This window comes from Mercenaria mercenaria, chromosome 7 (assembly GCF_021730395.1).
Source record: "Mercenaria mercenaria strain notata chromosome 7, MADL_Memer_1, whole genome shotgun sequence".
NCBI lineage: Eukaryota > Metazoa > Mollusca > Bivalvia > Venerida > Veneridae > Mercenaria > Mercenaria mercenaria.
The window spans coordinates 47,619,787-47,643,783 of record NC_069367.1 but is presented as its reverse complement, the minus strand read 5'-3'; the positions used below and the strand labels follow the sequence as shown (position 1 = coordinate 47,643,783).

At 33.3% G+C, this 23,997-nt stretch overlaps 1 protein-coding gene across 2 annotated transcripts in view; it reads left to right on the top strand.

Moving 5' to 3' along the window:
- The first annotated feature begins 3,952 nt into the window (after positions 1-3,952).
- Positions 3,953-23,997, top strand: part of LOC123555869 (arylsulfatase J-like) — a 142,246-nt gene continuing 122,201 nt past the window's right edge. Inside the window, exons 1-2 of one of the 2 annotated variants that reach the window (XM_053548344.1) lie at positions 3,953-4,487; positions 9,048-9,375. In XM_053548344.1, the coding sequence (XP_053404319.1) occupies positions 4,483-4,487; positions 9,048-9,375 (333 nt within the window). In that variant the 5' untranslated portion in view covers positions 3,953-4,482. The remainder of the gene's footprint in view (positions 4,488-9,047; positions 9,376-23,997) is intronic. The other variant, XM_053548343.1, reaches the window with a different exon arrangement.

Here is a 23,997-nt window from a genome sequence, read left to right as displayed (position 1 = left end):
GCCACATTGTTGCCACTTGGCAGGATTTTGGCAAATATTTGGTGGAAGTGTTTAATCATATTTTACTATAGGTTTTAACAACAATTTGTTAAAATTTGTTTTAAATTTGTTGAAATTGGTCAGCATTGGTCGGTTTAGGTCAAGGGTTAAATGTTAAATTAGATTAAACTGCGCTCGCACCATCCTTTCTTATACTACTACCCGAGATAGATTTTGCTCTACATGTATGTAGGTTATTTTCTGGTCGTGTTAGAATATGAAATATAATGGTTACATCTATAAAAGCGTAAGGGACTGAATGAATCAAGCAGAATTGTGTTCTGTCGATACCTTACTCTTCTTGCACGTTGTGTAGACAGGGTGTAGACAGGGTGTGATGTAAAGCGAAAGTTTTCATTGTATACCGATAACATCGGGAAAAAGGGAAGTCACAATTATTTGACATAATATCAAATAAATTAACACAGGTAAAGAAATGCCTCACTTGTAAATGTGCGCTTGACATGCATAAAATATGCACTGTTCTTGAGGAAGATCTGATAATATAAATCGTCGGCGTTTTGCTTTGATATAATATTACAAAAATTTGACCATCAACTTTGTCCGAAAAACATAAATATTTTTTATGAATATTTATAAGTAGATCAGACACAATCAAACCATGGAATCAGGTTTCGAGGAATCGCTATGTTAATTTGATTTCAATCAGTTCGTTCTGTTCGTAGAATGCAGGTTCAAACAGTATTTTTTCACAGAATTTCAAGTATCTCTTCTGACATCAGCATAAGACAAGTCTATTTAGGTGCATGAGCAAACAACGCAATAAGGTCGGAACCTACATAGTTAGGAGGACGGTACGAACAGCATTTAATAATGATGATTTCTCTATACACACGAATTCGCAAACTTTGACAAACTCTAAGCAATGTTTAAGATAATATACAAACGTTGGCATTCTATTTATCAGCAGACAGTAACTGCGGGAACACAATGATATCATGAGCCGTATTCATAAAGCATCTTAAGTATAAGTTTTGACTTACTTAATGGATGTACGAGCGAATTTTTTCTACATAAAGAAATTTTTCATACCCTGTGAGCTTGAAGAACATCAGTTTCTATGACAAACAAGAGCAGAAAAAACATAGACCACCGAACTCGTTTTAAATTTATAGGGTATTTTCTTCACCCACTGTTTACGCATTTCTGAAAGTTTGTAAAATTGAAAAAATGTTAGTACTTTATAAAACATATAATATCCTACTTAATCTTATAGAGATTTCAAGTCTTAAAGGTTATTATGAATATATGGTGATGTAAGTATTATATAAGCATAAATGTCACTAACAAATATCTTTAATTTTTACATGTTGACATAATTACCCCACCCACTTTATTTTCAATGGAAAAAAAGTATTTTGATCTACAAAAAAAAAAATTCTGACGTTAAGATTTTCAAAATATTTTACAGCATTAATGACAAACAAAAATGCTTCAAACTGGAAAGAAAGAAAGTTGGGGTCACCGTGCATCTAAGAGATTTATTAAGAAAAAACTGTTAAAAAGTGGTGAATTTTGATATGTTTTGTTCTTTTGGTTTTAATTTATATTTTCTAGATAATATAAAGTGCTATCTTGAAAACTTTTATTTTATTTATAGCTTAACATTATATGTATCAGTCAGAAGAATATCAAAACCAAACCTGATCTACTTTAATAGATATTTGAAATTACCTACCCCTATCCCATTGTAAATCTTACGTCAATTTTCGGCAAATGCCACCCAAAAATAAGGGTGGAAAAAAACACATAATATATTTGGTTAAGTGGTACATTATTAGCCATATTTTAGTTATTTAGCATTAATTTTTGGCAAAACTTTTGTTAGAAAGCAATATTCGAAGAAACATTTTTCAAAATGCGCTCGTACATCCTTAAGTTGAAGAGTTTACTTAAGTTTGTGGTGATTTTAGCTTAAGTTGAAGTAAAAAACTTAAGTCCTATTCATAAAACAGCTTAAACTTAAGATGCGTAAGAAATGACTTAAGTCAGAAAACAAAATGGAGTCTTGAGTACGATTAAAGTGTTGTTTTCAGATGAAAGCACTTTAAACATAATTGTATATGTTGTATCTGTCTGAAATTAATGTGTTTTTTTTTTTTCAATGATTTCGTCCACAATAAAAGCCAAGAATTACTTATTAAGTTGTTTTATGAATAACAAAATACTTAAGTAAAATAAATTTCTTACCTAAGTAATGCTTAAGTAAATAATCAATTTCTTATACTTATACTTAAGATGCTTTATGAATACGGCCCCTGTTTAATAACATTAATTACTTTTATTTAAATGCAGTATGCTAACAAATAACATGTACAACCTATTTTTCACTGTCCATCTTACTCTAGCAAGACACATGAAACATTGTACAGAACGAGTTTAGTACCAAAAGTAATGGTACTTAAACTTTTCTATTGAAAAAGGTTGCATAGAATATATTATGATGTATATAGTTTTGAAGAACATTCGAAAGACGAACAGTACTTTGTCGTATGAATCAGTTTACCGAAAGTAATGGTAATTTTACTCTATCAAAAAAAAAAGTTACATTTGAAGAAACATTCGAATGGTGAAAAGTACAAGAGTGTACTTTGTTTTATAAAATATAATAAGGAAATATTTGATACGGCCAGTTGAGACCTTTTAGAATTTGAGTGACGCTGCTTGTTTGGCCATAGTTGTTACATAGGTATCGAGCTGCAGATCGTTGTACTTGTTTAATTTTGTATATGTGGGATATTTCCCAAGGGTGCCATATAGAAGAATAGTATTCACACTGTGTGCGGACAAGGGTGTTGTAAGCTGTTTCCTTTACTTTTCTGTTGTTTGTTTTGACATGTGATGTTATCAATATGTTGTTATGATATTTACTTAGTGTGACGCCCAGGGATTTAGAAACTTCTGTAGTTTTTATGCTACATTATTGAGTGTACACTTGTAAATGATAGGATTTTTCTTTCGAGTAATCCTCAATACCTCACACTCATCCGGATTAGACTCCACTGACCAGTCCTTTTCCCAGGCTTCTAGGAAATGGAGACCATTTTGTAGGCATTGGGAATCATGGGAGTATCTAATCGTCAGATAGACAATAGTGTAATCTGCAAAAAGTCTTGCCTTACTTTTAACATTACTTTTATATATCTTTCATGAGTTAAAATAGATACAGGATGGAACATTGGCACCAGACAAGAAGAAAAAATCCACTATACACAGCATACCCTACCACTAGGTATACTATAAGAACCATGGTCATGAACGGAAAAATATTTACCCATTGAAATCGCGTATTTCTCACCTAAAACGCGCAGTTCAGTAAATGACCACTATGCATATTGAACAAGTAGTAATTTATCATGAAGCATGCATTGGTCACATAACCTTAATATTTCTTAACGGAGGGACAGTCCGCATGTTTTATAATTTCATCAACGTTACAGGGAAAACTTTGAAGGACTTCCCAAATGTAGTTACTTTATTATATTAGCTTCAGTTATTAAAAAGCAATGCAAGCAACATTGTTTACGAGAATTAAAGGCATATAAAATTGAATTATAGTTTACTTTATCAACGAATTACTATTGCATTTTATTTCTAAAATAGGCTGACAAAACAAACAGATACAATGATGGAAGGATAAATAACACTACGACGAAAATGTGCAAATTGTATATGTTGTAAAAAGAGGATATTGTATTATGTATAAACCCGTTTTCATTTTTCACTCACTTGTGATAGCGCAAGTAAAAGATATCTTTGCTAGTATTGACCTGATACATATCTACACTTGAAACAACGATTGTCATTTTTGCGAACTATCTCAAAATCTCAGTTCTTGATATAAATAATATTGTCATAAATTTCACATTTGTCAAACGGTTTGATGGACTTTTAAGTCAATATCTACATTTTATGTAGTATGTTTCCGTCTTTGAAACATTAAGGTTCTAATTTTTCATTTCGGAATTACAGCATTACAATTTTGTGGATTATCTTGTCAAGACTAGAGTGATTGGTTTTGGCGATTGAATAATAATAGAACGACCGATTACGATTTTTTGAGGTTTAACGACACACCGACACAATAATAGTTCATAGTGAGACTTTCTAGCTTTTTGTGGTGCATGAAGACCAAAGGTACCTCTTCGGCTAATCTCGAACAGCCGACTGTCTCTAAGGCAGCTTGATGGCATGAAAAATTCTACAGCTCCGGCAAACGAATAATATAGTAAATAATTTCTTGTTAATATTGTTACACCCATGTTATATCGATCTGGCGTATTTGATAGCGTTACGTTTATGTACAGCTACATATTTTAGCCGATAATTCGGAAAACCCACGAATGATTTTCTTTTTGCGGGGAAATATCGGAAAGATACGTTAATACAATCAGCGAGTTCGTGGACTTATACTTGTTTGATATGGGGTAAGTGTTTGATATCATCTACACCTTAAATATAGCTTTGATAATTCGTAAACATAATAACTTAACTACTTCCATCTTACTGTAGTATTCAGTGCTTACGAAGTTGTTGTATCATATTGCACGTTTATATACCTTATGCTTTTCCGCCTTATATAGTTGCACAGAAAGAGCAGTAAATGAAATTATAAAACTATAGTTCAGTGTTGTTTAATAAATATATCAAAACATCACAATGGTGACGAGTGTAAAATCAATGAAAAAGGATTAATGAATACAAAATTAGAAAGATAAAACAAGGATTTGAGGTTCATTTCAGTATAGAAAAGACTGTGCTGAACACTTGTTTATTCACGAAAATGACTGAATTAACATCTTTCCCGCAAATTAAGTTTCATGAAGGTTGTTGTGCTTTGGTAAAAAACATGTCAGGAAATTGGTGAACTTATTCGTCGTGATGAATCTTGATTCAAAGTAACGACGGAACACTACGCAGGTCCCTGTGTTTATGACATATATCAAACTTCAGATCTGGCCGCAGATGGAACAAATTATGGTAAAGCTGTGCACGGACTTAAAAATCTATTACAGCCCACAGAAAGACTTTGAACGCTACGAGTTCCGTAATATGACACAACATTCGCAGAAACAGTTGACCAGTTTTCAACGCGACGACGTTAAAAAGCATGGCATCGTGAGTTTCGTGATAAAGCGGCTGACAGAAATAAAGCCGCAAGTCATTCGATACAGAATTTCAGAGAAAGCAAGACGAAAATGTTTAGAACAGGATAAAGCGTTGCCAGACATGTATATATTGGCAAGAACTATTGAAACGGCGTCCGATCAGGCAAGTAAAATGCAAAACATCGTCAAAGAGGAATTGTCAAAGATAAAAAAGAAAACTCCAAAACAACGTCCACCTTATTCAGCTGCTAGACAGAAAACCCAAATTCGTTGAAAATTTCCAGAAAATCTTATTCCAAATGAATGTAAAAGATTATATCCTCATTCAAAAGGACCGTGCCCAGCTTTTCGTCAGATATGTAATTCTTATTGAAAAGGAAATCATTTTGCGAAAAAATACAGAAGTTGAACACAGAAACCAAAATCTCACAAAGTAAAAGCATACGAGGCCGAAACTAAAGACCGTTGTGATGAGTCCTATACATTCGGAATAAATGAGTCGTGCAGCAAAACTACAAAATTACCGCGTGTGAATATAATGTACACATACATAATAAAAAATCGATATTACTGTCGACACAGGTAGTTCTAACATTATTAATGAAAAATAATGGCCAAGATTTAAACATCCTCAAAAGCTGTACGCATTATGGTCAAACGAAACGTATTTTTATTGGTAAATTTCAAGGAACTGTTGAGAACAAAAAGAATATCAGAATGGCAGAATATCATGTTTATAAACGAATTAACATTATTTCTTGAAAATTTGAATCATTGACGTTACAGCAATTTTACAACTGTAAACTCGTAATATATGTGTGTTTTTACTTTCGCCATTTATTAATATGTTTTACATATATGCTGATGTGCATTTTCTTAAAATAAAATATGGGATGTAGTAGTCAGTGCTTAAGTAGTTGTTGTATCAAATAACATGTTTATATGCCTTATGCTTTCCCGCCATATGATATGATTTATTCGCGCTGGTACAGCAGTAGTAAACATGGTAAATAAAAGTATAAAACTATAGCATTGTTGTTTAATTTGAGTAAATATATCATAATATTACAATTACGTTTCAACATTTTCAAATCTCGAATTTTGGCAAGAAAGAGTATTAATATAACTCATATTTTATCAAATAATAAAAAATTTTAACGCCTCCTTAAAGACAAAAAAAATGTATAAATGTATTAGAATGAAATAAACATATAGATAATTTAAAATAATACAACTTATATTTCTTTTAAACATTTCAGCTAAAACTAAACTAGACAAATGGAAACTCCTTAAGTCACCGAACGTCCAATCAGGTTAAGTTATAGTGTTATAGAAATATCACCTATAAATATATATATATACAGGTATCAGGAAAATTATGCTGAATTTCTTAAGAGAGTTTTGAAATTTAATTACTGACAGACTATATATATTATGGAAACACGTGAGCATTAGTTGCTTTACTATTTTTTTTTGCACTGAAAATCGAAAAGCGTTTGTAACGCTTTACTCAACGCTTTACTCGAGGTAAACTACCTTAATTATAAATATCTATATCTAACGCTCTTAACTCATAGTCCTTCGTGGCGGTATTGGTAAAGAAGCTGACACCTTAAGTTCTTGATTTGCAGTTTCTAAGATAATTTAGAAAGAAAAACTCTTATTCTAATGTTCATAATATGACCAAAGTTCAATTTTAAAGAAATATAATTTTAAGCCAAGATCTGGAGTTCAGTGCCTATAAAGGAGATCCTTATGGAAGCAAATAAAACAGCTAAACATAATAAGAGCAGATTCAAATTGAGGCTGTCCTTGAAATGTCACGGAAAGCAACTCCCTTTAATACCATTTATACATCATTATTTACCAGTATTATACACAGATTCTACAGTTCATAATACGACCAAACTTCATTTTTAAAGAAATATAATTTTAACCAAGATCTTGAGTCCGCGCCTTTAAAGGAGATCCTTTTGGAAGCACATAAAGCCACTAAACATAATAAGAGCAGATTCAAATTGAGGCTGTCCCTGAAATGTCATTGAAAGCAATGCTCTCTAATATCATTTCTACATCCAGTCTTTACCTGTATTATACACAGATGCTTGTCAGGATTCCAGTAGCTTTTAAGGATCAGCACTAAATTTAGTCTGGTGAATGCAATTCGTCAAAATCATGCCATTTACTGATTATATAGCCTATGTTTCGGCTTTTTCCTTTGCTTGAAGAATAAGTTTAATATAATTCTTGTGTTTTCAAGATACGGATTAACGATCCTTAATGTTATTTATTTTGACATTTTTACGACTGTTTATCGTATATATAGTCTCCTGCTGAATGGAGTGGTAACTAAAATATGATAAAATGCAGTTAATCGCGAAGGTCATGATCATAGGGCATGATAAGACGGCTGGTGTTTTAACAAAAGAACATAATGTGATGATGTCACCTTAAAATGAGAAACACATTTGTATTTTGTTTAGGTGAGCACAGCTTTGCTACTATGCTACTTTATAGAAAATCTTTTCCGCTGTAATCTTAGTGAAAACGGGCTTTCGGCAATCAAGGAAATTAAAACATCTTTTCAGCTGTTTCTACATAATGTAAATGCTATCAGCGATAAGCAACAGCAGGTATTGGATTTTTATGTTGACTGAAAAAAAGAATCTAGCTATTTCTTTTCAAAACTTTCCATTTCATTTCCTGTTGTTTTTTTTTCCTAGGCAATAGGTTCTTGCATAAAATGTAATCGACTATTGACTCACTAAAAGAATTCTTCTTCTTGTCCAAAGGTTTCCACGCGGGCCTCAGCATATTTGTTTGAAGTGTTTGTGCATTTAAACGCAAAGGTAAAAATAAATGCGTTGCCTTAGACTTCAAGAAATTCTTTCATATTATCTTCCACAATATATAATTCAAGGTTCATCTTTAGAAATTCAGTGTCAGAATTGTATGCTCTTTCATTCTGCCTGTGCTACTACCGAATGGATTTGATTCAAAGCTAAAACAGTTATTCCTCAAAAACTATGATGCACTTTCACTCAATCTTTGTTATTACTAGATATATTTGCTTCAGACTAATATAATGCTGGTGTTCACCATCATCTTTAGCATATATACAAGGGATATCAGTCTAAAACCAGTAATGTTAGAATTATACTCAAATCGACTTCGAATTTTAGGTTGAAGTATTGATCTATGTTAATTATATTAATGTCCCTGTGAGGACTCGATATATTTGAATAAAATAAAAGAACAGAAAAACAGTTTTTTCTTATTTATCATATACATCATTCAAGACATGATTTATAACTCTGTTACCAAAATATAATGCATATTATCCCTTTTACTAAGAGTTTCCGGCATAGTTGTGTTATTTATTACGCTGCTTTACGATTTTACGTTTAATGAAATGTTGAAAAATTGTAAAGTCTCTCAGTTCACGATTTCATACATCACTATTTCACGTTTTAAGAAATATTATAAAGTCTTGAATTCGTGAATTGTGAAAAGCACTGTCGTATGGATTACCTACATATATCCAAATCGGTAAAACTGGTAAAATGGGTGTTCCATGTGGAATTAAACGTCCCATAATATTTGAGTAGTTAGGTGTAAGTAGTCACCTATTCCAATGTTCTAAACTGATAATTGATTTTAATGCTAAGTTTCTGTTATTCATTTTGTTTTGTTTTTTTATCAATAAGAACGGACAAAATAACAGTTATTATAACTATGACTTTAATATCATGCCTCGTCTTCTCGTTTATCAATCTGAAGTACCTTAAACACCATCAACAAAAATAAATAAAGGGCAACATTGGTAAAAAGTCACAGAAATAAGAAATATTAACTATTATGTATCCTAATTGTTTTCAGGATCCTACAAAAAATACAACTTTTCCTTTTTTTGACGATGTTTTGCCTGTTAGCGATGCTGAAAATTGACTCTTACATCTGGAAAATCAATAAAAATGTGCCTAATCATAGGGACCGTTACCTGCAAGCAGTTGTTAACACCACAAGACCACATATCATACTGATTGTTGCAGACGATTTGGGATATAATGATGTTGGCTATCATGGATCTGAAATAAAGACACCAAATGTTGACAAATTAGCCCTATCCGGGGTTAGGCTAGAAAACTACTATGTCCAGCCCGTATGTACTCCAACAAGAGGTCAGCTTCTTACAGGCAGATATCAGGTAAACCAAAGTTAATGCTGAGAAAAATGACATTAGTTCATTTCGAACGATTTTTGTAGCTGATTTTTAAACCGTAAAAGGAGTTTTATAATGCAAGGCATAGTAACAAATATTGATGTGTTACAACATGATATTAAAAACTTGTACTAATCAGTTTTTATAAAACATTTTTTCTCCTTGTAGAACATTGCCGTAACGCCTGTTCTCAAAAGTTATTTCACTGTTTTTGTCCCTCTATATAACAGGATTTTTTCTCCAAGTAACATACTGCTGAAAACGCCTGTTCTTCGAAAAAGCGCCAGTGTGTAAAATGTAGATATGTCTTTTTTATATACTCTGGAAAATTTAAGACAATAAACAATTGATAAATATATTTCTGCGAATTACGTTATTTTCCAGATATTTTATCTTTTTAACAATTTACTTCTGCACGTTTAAAGCATCGAAAGGATACACCAGTTTATTTCTCGTTGCCCTTAAGACAATTAGTTTTACCTGGAAGAAAATATCAATTTAGCATATAAAAACGTAAAGCCCTAACACTAGTAATCATACTTCCTTGATAAAACCGAAATTGCACGTGAAATAATTTACAATAATTCGTAAGATAATCTTAATATATCTGGTTCCATTTCATTGTTAAAACAAAGGTCCAAATTAAACGCCAGTTTCCGGTGTAACATCCCAGTCTTTCCACTAGTCAGTTTGGTTTTCTCTTTGTTCTTGTACATAAAAAGGGAGAAAAATCCAACAAGTTGGTCCCCCACCCATGTTTATCCCCCAATTAGTTTTTCGATCATACATTTCTGTGCACAAAAATGAGAAAAAACTAGCCGGCACCCAAATGCAACAGCCGGATGCAAGATACAAATGTATGTTAACATTTAACCATTAGCTATGAATAGCTATTCGTGTCTCAAAGGAATATCTTAAAACACTTGACGACAGACACAATCTTAATTCAAAAATACCTACTGATATGTTTCCCTTATCATGACTAACGATTTCTGGATTCAGACTCCGAGATGTCTTCAAATGTAGCTAACAGTAACATGATTTGTTTAGATGATCTGACATCTAGAATTTTAATTTTTATCCCTATATTTTCACGTTATGCACATATCCAGTTGACATCTTTGTTCATTTGTTAAATGTCTCACATGACATATTTTTGTAGTAATAATTATTGTCCTGCTCTGAACTCTCTAAAAGCACGTTATTACTGAAGATACATAGAATTATCTTCTTTAAAATATGAATTATTCCATGTGTAAATCTAATGTCTTCAGCAACTTAAGTATGGATCACACCAGATCTTCGTATGTTCCTGTATCTCTCACGGAAACGCACGAAAAAAATTGCGCGTTAAGGCACTAAATGTGCAATCGGAACAAATTTATAAAATTGTCAAACTTTGTAAAATTATTTCTAATGGAAGAAAATATGTGGATTTGCAGTATTATTAATTCGTTATATAGGTTTGTGACGGGACATACGGTGGGCATATAGCCGGCCTCGACTATCGCCTCGGGTAATATGAATCACAGTCAGGCTATATGCCCACCGTATATCTCATCAAAAAGACTTGATAATTTGTTGTGAAATGTGCACGCTCGCTTGTACTGCTAGGCTCTGTGCCGTTATTGGCCTGTTACGTTGTGGTGGTGATAATTTTGTATAAATTCTCTCTTATTTTAATAATAATTATTTATAATGCGAACTTGTATCCTTGTGGATCTCTCGTAGGCGATAGTCAACTGTTCTGAATTTAGTATACCCCTTAGTGCACACAATCTCTGTATAATTCATTGTATCCTTGAGATCCAGATACCTTTCAGAGGGTGAAAATATAGCTACTCTGGTCCGAATCAGTTAAAAAAACTAAAATTGTGAGACATGATAACAGAGATTTGAGTGTATATGCAAATGCTGAACCAGTATTAATGTGTAGTACAATTCATGTGTGTATATAAATTAGATATTGCATTTAAGTTTAAGCATTAAATTAAATTATTGTTAATCGTAATATATTAAAAATTTTGAATGTTGTTGATGTTGTTGTTGCTGTTGTTGATGATAAAATGATGATGATGATGATGATGATATATGATGATGATAATTCAAGAAAGAACAGAATCAACAAGGACACTTTTCGTTGCATCCATACTAAATTCGTATTGCTAAAGGGTTATTCATCTTGAAGTTGACATTAATTAATTGATACAAAAAGGCGTAACGTTGCATAGCACATGATTTACAAACAACATAAAATGTTCCAGGAATATCGTCTTGATTCATTTTTACATGTAAATAGGGGGATATTGCGCTGGTTTCATAACAGCTTCACTAGTACATGAAAATACTATTTAAAGAGTAATTTCATCTTCATTTTTTCGTTTTTCCTGCTAATTAATCTTGGTTCTTCTTTTACCAATGTTATTTCCAAACAATTATCTTTCATAGTTTTAGCAATTCTTATTATCACAAATTGGAACCAGCTTACACTACCGGATGCACATACCATTAAACATGGTTTAAAACCCAGTAAAATATCAATTAAAATAGGAAAAACCTTTAATTAACCTCATTAATTCTTGCATCACTTTATTTAACAGGTTTCACAATATTAATGGGTTACATGTTAAAATACTATTAAACACCCATTTTTGACCATGAATCCGTTAAAAATTTAGTTTGATAGCTAAAAAAGTTCATGGCTTTGAAAAAATAGTAAAATTCTGTATATTTTGAATTTAACAGGATTATTCATGGCCCTTAAATTTGATTTAATGCCCATTAAATGTTCAGGTTCTGTACGATATCATTTAAGAGTAAACGTAATGGCGGCCCTTAACAGCAATGTGATGCCCATTAAATCCTACATTCTGTAAAATGTGATTCGTATATTTTCAGAAGCACAATTTTTTTTTAGTTTGCACTCGTCCTATTGAATACTTATAACTCCAGTCCCATACTGTTCTAAAATGGACTTTAATCACAATAAATACATACTACGCATACATCGTCTATAATATATCATGATGCTATATTTAGCTGCATTGAAGTTAATTCCCCTTGATGCAGTTTCGCCATTTTTTTTTCAAATGTTTGCCAAATTGTGTTTCCACAAAAAAAATCGGATTTATTTCAATGGATATAAACATATTAATTTATTTGATAACATCAATCTACATTATTTTGGTAAGGTTAAATACGTATTGATGCATGCCACTTTCTCAGTTTTTTGTTTGTTTTGTTTTGTTTTTCCTGTCCCAATAATTAGTATTTGTATAAGAAAATGGGTGGGGTAAGGAATGTACATTATACAATGTGTTCAGACCAGTTTAGATTTTCAAATTTTCCAATCCTTGAGTAGAAACTAAGGTTTATAGAGAAGTCAACACATGATTGTGAAGATTTACAGTCTGATTTAAATTCATTTGGGACATGGTCAGATCAATGGCTTCTTCGTTTCAATTAATCAAAGGATGTGGTACGCTTGATTGGGGGTGGGGGAGCTGCTTGTTATGCAATCCCTCAAACATTTGCTCTTAGCTGTTTAAGTGCTGAAGGAGAGCTAAATTGTGATCGCCCATTGTGCGCTGACATTGTCATCAACAGTTGCTTTTTGAATACACCTGACGTCTAATGTCTGTACCAATAAAAATGTTGGTCAGAATGTTTGTCAATATAAAAATGTTGAATAGTTAAAACTACCCACATGGTCACTCGATCTATTGAACCGGTACCTGTAAACCCTTCTCAGTACAACACAATACCATACAATATCCATTTATTTTCTCATTTCATATGAACATATGACTGAATGAGAATACAATATGACAACTGTTTGTTCGAGGCTGTTACATGTGTATTTACATTACAAAATAATGAGAGAAAAATGAAGAATCAAATATTCTTCTAGCATTTTACATAACAGTACATATGTATAGATACTATTACGTGTGTAGTAATACGTAGTTTAAATCAATACGGCAAATATCAAAATGAAGTTGATTATCTTAAGATGTCTAATTCTCATGGCAAATTTTCATAGCCCTTAATTTGATATGCCATTAAAATATAACGAACTCATAAAAATTGAATCTGACATATTTAATGAGACCATTAATCAATTTTAATAATTAACGGTCATTTATAGAGTATAAAAAAACTTAATGACCCCTTTAGTATTCACTAATTAATAAGGAATTAAGGGGTACTTTTAACGGCATATTAATTTCATGCCAATTAAAATTTTTCATGGAGTTTTAAGGAGCCAATTAACTTATTTTAATGGTTTATTTTAAGCATCTTTTCATGGCCATCAAAGCCATTTTAACAAGGTATATTTTACCAGGGTTTTAATATACATAGTTCATGGCTCTTTAATATATGGCATTAAAACTATGGTCATGAAAATTCCATTAAATAGTAAGAAGTAATGGGTGAATTTTAAAGGTGACCTTTTAAAACTCTGTTAAAAACGTTTGACAAAAATTAAGGCAAATTTCATGACCGTTTTAATGGCATGTGCATCCAGTAGTGTTATGTCTAATTTACCTTCATTTTTTTTACGATCATCTGTTTTGGTGAATATATCTTAAATAAAATGTCATTTTCCAGATGCGGGTTATTTTCAAATGTGTTAAACCTTTTTAGTTGGACGAATGTTTATATAACGCCCCACATTTTCTATGGAAAGGACTTGAGTCAATCGTATTTATTCCACTGATGATGATGATCCAATAATAAAATCATCATACATTACTATCATTATCGTCAAATTTAGAGTCATCATAAATTATGGAAAGAAAATAGTTATGATCATTATAATCAAGGCCTTCGAGTTGTTTATCGTCTAATTTACCACGGTTCAGAGTTTAGATGCGTAGGGATTGAACCACGAAGGCGTTATAATTGACGTCATAATGCTCTCTTACCGGTCCGTGCGTCAACCGTTGTTTATCGCAGAATATACAGAGCTTGATTTCCTTTTTTGTTTAACTGAAAATCAAACCGAGTCATGTTAGAATTAAGTTTTTAATAATAACTCAACAAGAACAGTATCGTTACTCAGGTTCTTTATGTGAAAGTTTCCTTTATATAATGTATGTGACCATCTTATTCTTAAAAATCTAAACAATTTTCGAAAGAAAAGGAAAAAAGAAGATCGGCACTAAATCCGTTTTACAGAAAATATGGGGTGTTATATAGTTTTCCGCCCAACAATTAGGTTTCACATTTGAAAACAACCCGCAAAGAAATATATCTTAATAGAAACATAGATGTATTCCAATATAAGCTTTTGGGTTATATTTGTGGAATTTGTCCCCCGGCATATGGAATATGTTCCATGCCATCCACCCCACGACTTGTGTCATCCAATATGTGAAATATGTCTCCCATCTGTGAAAAATGTCAGCCCAAAGTGTCCAACCAAATTTTTTTAAAAAGTTATCGGACATTATGGGTAGGGTGTATGGGCCTGTGATAAGGGGTTATAATTGCAATATACAATATTGTTACTTCTCCGTAATGTTACATCACATGAATAAATGCATGGTAACCCTGTTGGTTACAGCAGAGTTTTTTGGCCACAATTTTATATCTTTCAGAGGTCAAATCTTGGCTTACTTGATTGCCCATGTCGGATCTAAGATCAATAATTCCAAATTTTGCAAAATGCTATACCCTGTTGTTATACTTTTGGGCTACAAATGGATATAAAACATAGTTATAACCCAAACAATGATGAAGAAATAGCCGAAGAAAAAAAATGTTTTTGTACTTTTTTTTAATAATCTAAAAACTGAATTTTAAACTTTAACTTTTTTCGAAACGCATTAATATTTATCTAAGCAATTAACATGTCTGAAAGGCCCTTTCACAGTTCTATTCAGAATAGGTATCAATCAGTCTTGATCTGAAGGATGGGCTCCTTTGGTCGGACCTGCTCAAAGTTCGGTACCATCTCGCAAACCCTAAAATAACACCGGTAAGACCCCCGTTCTCAAATATCTTTTGGCAGAAAAAAATATTGAATAGGAGCTAAGAAAGCCTATAACTGTGGACAGACGTTATCTCTATTTAATAAAACTATTCCGAGCAAAATCCGTCCGTCCGTGCGCTTTCTAGGTAATGTACAACTACAGTAGGACACTAAATTCTTCTGTTTTACGGCTTTTTTCTTACGAATTTATTCAACTTCAAAAAGTGGAGAAAATTAATGGAGTGCGATATTAACGTAAAATGATTTTTCAAATGAAGGAATGAAATAGTTTCTATTCTTATCCAACGGCAAACTCTTTTGAAACAGATATGGCTATTTTCGCTTTTTGAAAAATCCCGTAACTGTATTTTTGACTTCTTTATACTCTAACACATAAGTTATAATGCTTTAAAGGCTTTATTCGTTTAGCTTGGGGTTGTAGCTAAAGAATCGTGTATCATAAGACATTATATGATATTACGTCTTCGCGTAAAGGACCAAAAAAGATTCAGTCCAGATCCACCGGTCGGTCTGTCTGAAATGTAGGCTCGAACTTGGCACCATTTTTTGGACATATGAAGCTAAATAGAAGGACATGTTGGGAAGGCCTGGTGTTAGAATTATGGTTTAGGTACCGTTAGACTTGTCAGAGTCCAGGCTACAGCCCCGTGACAGAGTCCGGCTCGAGCGAGGTTGTTCAGGGTCAGATACCATAGGTAAAAGATCGTACTGCTTTCTTTTGAACTAAGGGGCATAACTTTGTCAGAGCTTGGGGTATTGGTTCGAACTTTCAGTACGTTGCAGGCCTATTCCCCCTCCCCCTTACTATCCATGTATGCAACAGCATCCTTGGTGTACGGCTGGATCAACTGTGGGAGATAATCAATAACCGTCGGTCATATATTTGCAAAAATATTTATATTTTAAATTTAAATATTTATATATCTTAAAATAATTCACCTTCAAGGGGCCATAACTTCCCAAGGGGTTAAGATAATGGTTCGAGATTTAAGAATTTGGTAGCTTGGTGTACTACAGGATCAGCAGGGGGAGGTAATCAATGAACCTCAGTCATATCTAGCTATTATGGCTCATTTTCTGAGTTTTTTTTCACCTTCAAGGGGACATAGCTTCACAAATGTAGTGAAGATATGGGATTTTATATAATGGAAGAATTCAGTACATGTATCATTGGAAAGCATAATCATCACCATCATCATCATCATCATCATCATCATCAAAATAATAAAAATAATAAAATTAGTAATAATGATCATGATAAAGTTGATGATAATGATGATGATTATGATGATGGTGATGATGATGATTTAGTGAAGAGAGTACAAAATCAACAATGACTTTTTTTATTGCAAACATAATTATGAAATTTTGTGACGGTAAAGGGTTATTCATCTGAAGTTGACATTTATTGATTGATACAAAATTGTGTAAGCTTGCATAGCACGAACAACATGTAATGTTCCAGGAAAATCCATTTTGGTTCATCCTTACAAGTAAAAAGGGTAATATTGCCCGGGTTCTATAAGAGCTTTACCAGTATATCAAAATACTATTAAAAAGAAATATCATCTTCATTTTATCGTTTTTCCTGGTGAATTATCTCGATACTTGTTTTACCAATGTTATTTTCTACAGATATTTGTCATACTTTAACAATTTTCAGAATCACAAATTGGAGCCAGCTTAAGAAGGAGTGCGACATTTAACAAAAATTTAGATAGATCTATGAAAAAATAAATGAAGGAAAATTGAGAATGTTTCTGATTTACTCCCGTTTTCCGTTTGGCTTTAATCCAAGCCACATTTCTTTGGTACGCTGTCAAACTTGGCCAGTTACGGCACTTTTTGGATGTCATTTCTTGGCGTCATTTTCACTGTTTCTCCGAGGTTTTTAGCATATCCCTGTGTTAGTTGGAAGCGGACACGTATAAAATTCATATTTTTTGAAGTCTTAAAAATGCTTTTCTGTGATATATATTTCATGAATGATCTTTGACGTACATTAAGATTATGCAGATAAAAGCGTCAGACTGACATAAAGCGTAACGTAGAGTTTGGCTGAAATATTGTCTGTTTTTCGAGAATAGTCTTTTAACAAATCGGGGAATTTTGTTTAAATTTTATTCATAAATGCGCAAACGTATTCACTTGCGTTTGATAAACAAAAAATTGCATGTCATCTGTTTTGTAGTTTTTTCCAGTCGGACCAGTTTTATTTCCCTACCCCAAGCTCAAACGCAATGTTATTGTGAATAATTTTTAAAGTTACGCTGAACGTTTCGGACGATTTCAGAAAACTTGTACTATGGACCATATTGTCGACAGTTTGTCATAAAAATATACGTTTAATGAAAACATATACTGAAATATAACAAACTAACACTTATAATTCGAATTATAATAGAAAAAAAAAAGACGTCTAGACTAGTTTTGAGCTGCGAACTTTCGGCTTTTATTTCAGTTATGATAAACTTTATTAGCATTCGATTCTATGTAGGATTATGATTGAATCCCTCCTGTCAAAAAGCGCATCATATGAAAAAAATTTTCATCAACTTTATTAGTATTTGATTTTAATGTGGGATTTAATGTGTTCCGTTAGGGCCAGCGCCTACTATCTGTTAACGGGAAACCCGAAGGTATGATGGTACGAAGGCGAAAAGCGACAGTACGATAACGATTAAACGGCAGTATGATGGCAATAACACGACAGTACGACGGTGAAGCGAGACAGTGTAATGGTGGCAGTCTGCCATACTTTCACTCTTTGCCATTGCACTGTCGTGCATTGACATCGTAGTGTTGCGCTTCCCCATCGTACTGTCGCGCTTCGCTATCACACTGTCACGAGTGTATTTTTATTATTCAAAGCTGACAACAAAATTGTTTATATCATGTCATGGCTTGCAATATAGGAGCTGTTTTAACAACATTTTCTCACAATACAGTTATTTCCATTTGTATGAAAATACATTATTATTTTCAAAAGAGAGGTTAATTGGGAATACTAGGATATTTTGCTTACAAATAAACACTCGGTCGACTGATGTTTTTTTTTGACAACACTCTACCGGTTGATTTTCACTTTTATACCTCATGATAAACAATGTAAAATACGAACAGAGTAGCGGAGACTATTCTTGAACAGTAATTTAAAAAAAAAAGTATGATATATTTTGAATATCATCATTTCAGATGACATTCATTTGAGTGGCACACTGCCGGGTGCTTTTATTTGAATAGCACCCGGTTGATATTCATTTGAAAACAGCAGCCCTGTGATATCCATTTAAATTCTATCAGTGCTGGTGATATTCCGTATAAAATAATACAAATGCTGGAAAACATACTAATTATTTGATCATTGGACAGTGTAGACAATTCTCACGGTGTATACCCATATCGGATCCCTCTCTGTGCAAAATGAGAAAACGGACCCCTCTCTGTTCGCGCACAGGACACTCTCTGTGCTAAACAATGAACTCCAACGTCAGTCAGCTCGGAAAATCAAATTTCTCGTCCTTAACACATTTTTGTGCATAAAACATGTGGCCCACGGAATGACGTAGCTATATACCATTGCTTTTTTATTGTTACATTTGTTTTATCAGTTCACACAAGTTCAAACGAAGATGTAATGTAAACGGAGGGTACTGGCTTGGATGAACATCGTGCGATGTTTATGAAACTTAAATACGACTTTCTTAAATGTAGCAAATATCTGGTTCCTTAGATGTGAAGTCGATGATCCCATCTTACTTGTAAACACACTTTATGTGGATATTTTCTTCATGTTTCCTTAAAAACTCCCTACTTTCGATTTCGTTGATGCACGGGATCCCTCTCAGTCGGTGCAATTTTGCCTCACAGGATCCCTCTTGACTCTTTGCCCCCCGCACCCCCCACGGGAACCCTCTTCGACAAAATTTTCTATCGGCACTGGCACCCTCAACTTCAGTGTTAGAATTTTAAGATGGTATTCTTATTGAAAACAAAATCTGTTTCTAAGGGTATAGATGATGGTGTTTTTACTTCCCTTAATATGCTTTTAAATTGAAATAAATCAGCAATTTTACATAACATTCATATTTAAATTATATTATCAAACTTTACTGATACCTACGGAAGAACATTAGTGCCAGGTGTATGTCATTAATTAACTTGAAATTTCTAGAAACTAACTCGAGTTATTAAGTTGAAATGTTGAGTTACTAAGTCGAAATTTTGAGTAACTTATCTTGAAATTTCGAGTTACTAACTACAATTGTTTACGTTGATGTATAGGTCCTGGCCAAGATTATGTACCTGGTGAAGTCATTGGGTAGCCCTACAGGGTCATTTGGAAGCGTTTGCTCATAGAAAATATCTCTATTTAAACAATGTTTCTTTATTTATTGATTTTGTTGGGTGGTAACGTCGCACCGACACATGCGACTTCTCAGCTTTTATGCTGGAGGAAAATCTCAGGTGCCTAAACGATGCTTAAATCTGGAAGGTTTCCGACCTAGTTTGAGCCCATATGTCAATGAAATATAGACATACCTAAATGAAAGTGTAATTATGAGTCTAACCAAGATTGGGTACCTTGACAGACCTTGATTTTGAGGAGAGGTCATAGAAGGTGACCGGGAAGTATTCAAACTTAGAATATTTCACTATTTTGACCATGTCTGGAAGATTTTCGACCTAGTTCGAGCACCTAACACATGAATATATTATACATGTAAATGAGGGTATATATCCTGGATACAGTTTGAAATCTGGAGTAGCTTTAGATGCAATAGTAAGTCATACATTGATGCATTGTAGTATATGTTCAAGTCCCTACATGTTCGATACAATATATGGATGTGTACATAGATGATTCCACTTTAAAGTCGTCCTTTACATTTTTGGCCTTTGACTGACGTACGGGCGTTCAAATTTTGCTGATAAAAGGGCAAGATAGTAACTCAAAATTCTAAATTTCGAGTTAATGAAAAAAAGAACGCACCTGGCATTATTGCTCTTCCGTGGATATCTTAATGTTACACAAATAACTTTTGAACTCGAATTTGTATAATTTGCTTTGATACAAAGAGGGGCCAATCATGCAGAGCTAGTCTGAAAAGGTTCAGCGACGCATCTGTACATAACATAACAAACCCCCGTCCACCCGGGCACACAAGTCTGTACCAAAAACATCGGTACATACACTGACGCCTGGCTTTCATATCGGATGCGTGGCGTGGCATTAACTTTTTTTATTTAGTTCAGTATTGTCAATCTTATTCAGACTATTGAAACAAATTATAGTGCAGTTACCTTACATTGTATGCGTATATAACAAAAAGGTTATCATCTTTGCATCGGTAAATATGCACTCGATCGTTCTTTAGCGGAAGAATATTGCGCTCCTAAAGTCGTACTATCTATTTCCGCTGCAAAACATGTACATAGCTAATAACCTATAATTATTGTTTTGCTTTTAAATACGAACACCATTTCATAACTCTAACATTGAAATTAAATTCAGAGGACACCTGTGCCGATAAAAAAAAAAAATAATTGTGTCCGAGAGGGTTCCCGTGCCGTGTGTAGAGAGTCAAGAGGGATCCTGTGAGGCAAAATTGATCCGATTGAGAGGGATCCCGTGCATTAACGAAATCGAAAGTAGAGCATTTTTATGGAAATATGATGAAAATATCCATATATTGTGTATTTACAAATAAGATAGGATCAACGGCTTCACATCCAAGGTACTAGTTATTTGCTATATTCAAGGAAAGTCGTATATAAGTTTCATAAACATAACGATGTTCATCCAAACCAGTACCTTCGGCTGTATTCCATCTTCGTTTGGATTTGTGTCGACTGATAAAACAAATGTAACAATAAAAAAGCAATGGTATATAGCTACGCCATTCCGTGGGCCATATGTTTTCATGCACAAACATGTGTTTAGGAGGAAAAATTTGATTTTCCGAGCTGACTGACGTTGGAGTTCATTGTTTAGCTCAGAGAGTGTCCTGTGTGCGAACAGAGAGGGGTCCGTTTTCTCATTTTGCACAGAGAGGGATCCGATATGGGTATACACCGTGATTCTGTACAATACAAAGTTAAATCAAATTTGGTCCTTATATAAACGGAAAAAAGATAGTGAAGTGCAACAATACGATGGTGACAGTACGATTGTGAAACGCTACAGTGCGATGGAACGCGACAGAAAGAGGGTGACACTACGATGGTGAGGAGTGACAGTACGATGGTGACAGTGCGATTGCGAAGAGCGACAGTGCAATGGTGACACTACGATGATTATGTGCGACAATGCGATGGTGGCACTTCGATGGTTAAGCACGATAGTGCAATGGCGGAGCGCGACAGTAAGATGGTGTAGCACGACAGTACGATGGCAAAGCGCGACAGTTCGGCGGTCTGTCACCATCGTACTGTAGTGCTTCGCCATCGTACTGTCGCGCTTCATCATCTTTCCTTTTTGTTGATTGTTTGATCAGACGGTTTTTTTCCACTAAATATCAGCTGACATAGCAAATTTCTAACTCAGAGTCTATTCTCTGCGACATCATTTTTGAACTTAAACGCATCTTCTACTTTCATTGAATACTTTAGTGTTGCTTTTCAATCAACCCTTGCCGCTCGATACACTTTAAGATTGCATGTACATCTTTTACATCACTATGGGCATAATATTTCTCTTGCAAGAACTCTGAATGCAATGGAGTAAGTTCATACTGTTTAATGTTTCTATATAAGTTTGGAAATGTTATGTACTTGTATTACTTGTTTTATATACTTTTGTGGAATAAAAATGGAAAAAAAATGTTCACACTGTTTAATATCTTTTCTTTCTGATATGTATTGGAAAAAAAGTCGTATCAAGTCAACAATCGAACTCGAGTTACAAACAGAAAATCATTAATAAAAAGTATCAAGGATTTCTTTTAACTAAAAATGAACAAATAAAAAAATCGGTTGACGGTAAAAGTTCATCTTGTTGATATTTTTGTTTACTTTTCATGCATATAGCAACAATCTGACGCCTAAGGCGCACAGTTATGATGATTTACATTGATATCGTACATGTATGTACAGTCTCGTTGGGCTTTTGATAATTTTGAAATGGCAATATTCCATCATAATCACACATTCAAATCGTATTCAAATAAAGCTATAGAGAATTTTTTGACAGAAGCAATTCCATTATAATCTCACATGACAAATTTTATTATAATTGATGTGGGGTAAAAACCGAAAGCTCGCAGCTCAAAACTTGTCTGGACAACATTCGAATTTTAAGTGTAAGTTTGTTATATTTCAGTATGTGCTTTCATTAAACGTATATTTTTTAAAGAAATGTCGACACCATGATTCATAGTACAAGTTTTCTGAAATCGTCCGAAAAGTTCAGCCTTACTTTGAAAATATCACCAAATAACGTTGCGTTTGAGCTCGAGGGTGGAGAAATAAAATTGGTCCTAATGGGAAAACGAAATCGGTGACATACAAATGTTTGTTTATCAAACGCTTGTAAATATATTTGCACATTTATGATTTAGATTTAAATAAAACTCCTCGACTTGTTAAAAGGCTATACTCGAACATCGTACAATTTCCAAGCTAAACTCTTAAGTTACGATGAATGTATACATGATGATACATCTTAAATCAAAACGTACGTCATAGATCATTCATGAAATATATATCACAGAAAAGGATTTTCTAGTTTTTTTTTTAAATATATGCATTTCGTACGTGTCCGCTTCCAACAAAAAACAGGAATATGCTAAAAACCTCGGAGAAACAGTGAAAATGACGCCAAAACATGACGCCCAAAAAGTGCCGTTACTGGCCAAGTTTGACAGCGAACCAAAGAAATGTGGCTTTGATTAGAGCCAAACGGAAAACGAGAATAAATCAGAAAAAAGTCAATTTTCCTTTTTTTCATTTTTCATAGATCTATCTAAATTTTTGCTAACGGTCACACTCCTCCTTAAGTCTAGTTCACCTTAAGATATTTTTTTACGATTATTCATTTCAGTGAATATATCTTAAATAAAAGGATCTGTTACGGGTTGTTTTCAAATGTGAAACCTTTTTTGCGGGACGAATGTCTATATAACACCCCATATTTTCTATGGAAAGGATTTAGAGTAGATCGTAATCATTCCACTGATAATGATGATCCGATGATAAAATCACCATACATTAGTATAATCATCGTCAAATCTAGTGTTATTATACATAATTCTATCGGAAGAAGATAGTGTCGATCATTATAATTCAACAACAACAGCATCATTAGTAAGGTTCTTTATAGGCATCGCTATGATTGATATATACATTTATATAATGTCTGTGAATATCTTATTCTTAAAATTTAAAAAGAAGAAGAAAGAAAGAAGATCGGCAATAAATCATTTCTACAGAAAATGTGGGGTGGTATATGGTTTTCCGCACAACAATTCGGTTTCACATTTGAAAAAAAAAACAAAAAAAAAAAAACCGCAATGAAATATATCTTAATAGTGTCCTAGATTATAAAGCTTTAGGGTTATATTTTTGTTGACTTTGTGCCCGGGCAAAATTGTACAGCAATATTTCTAGAG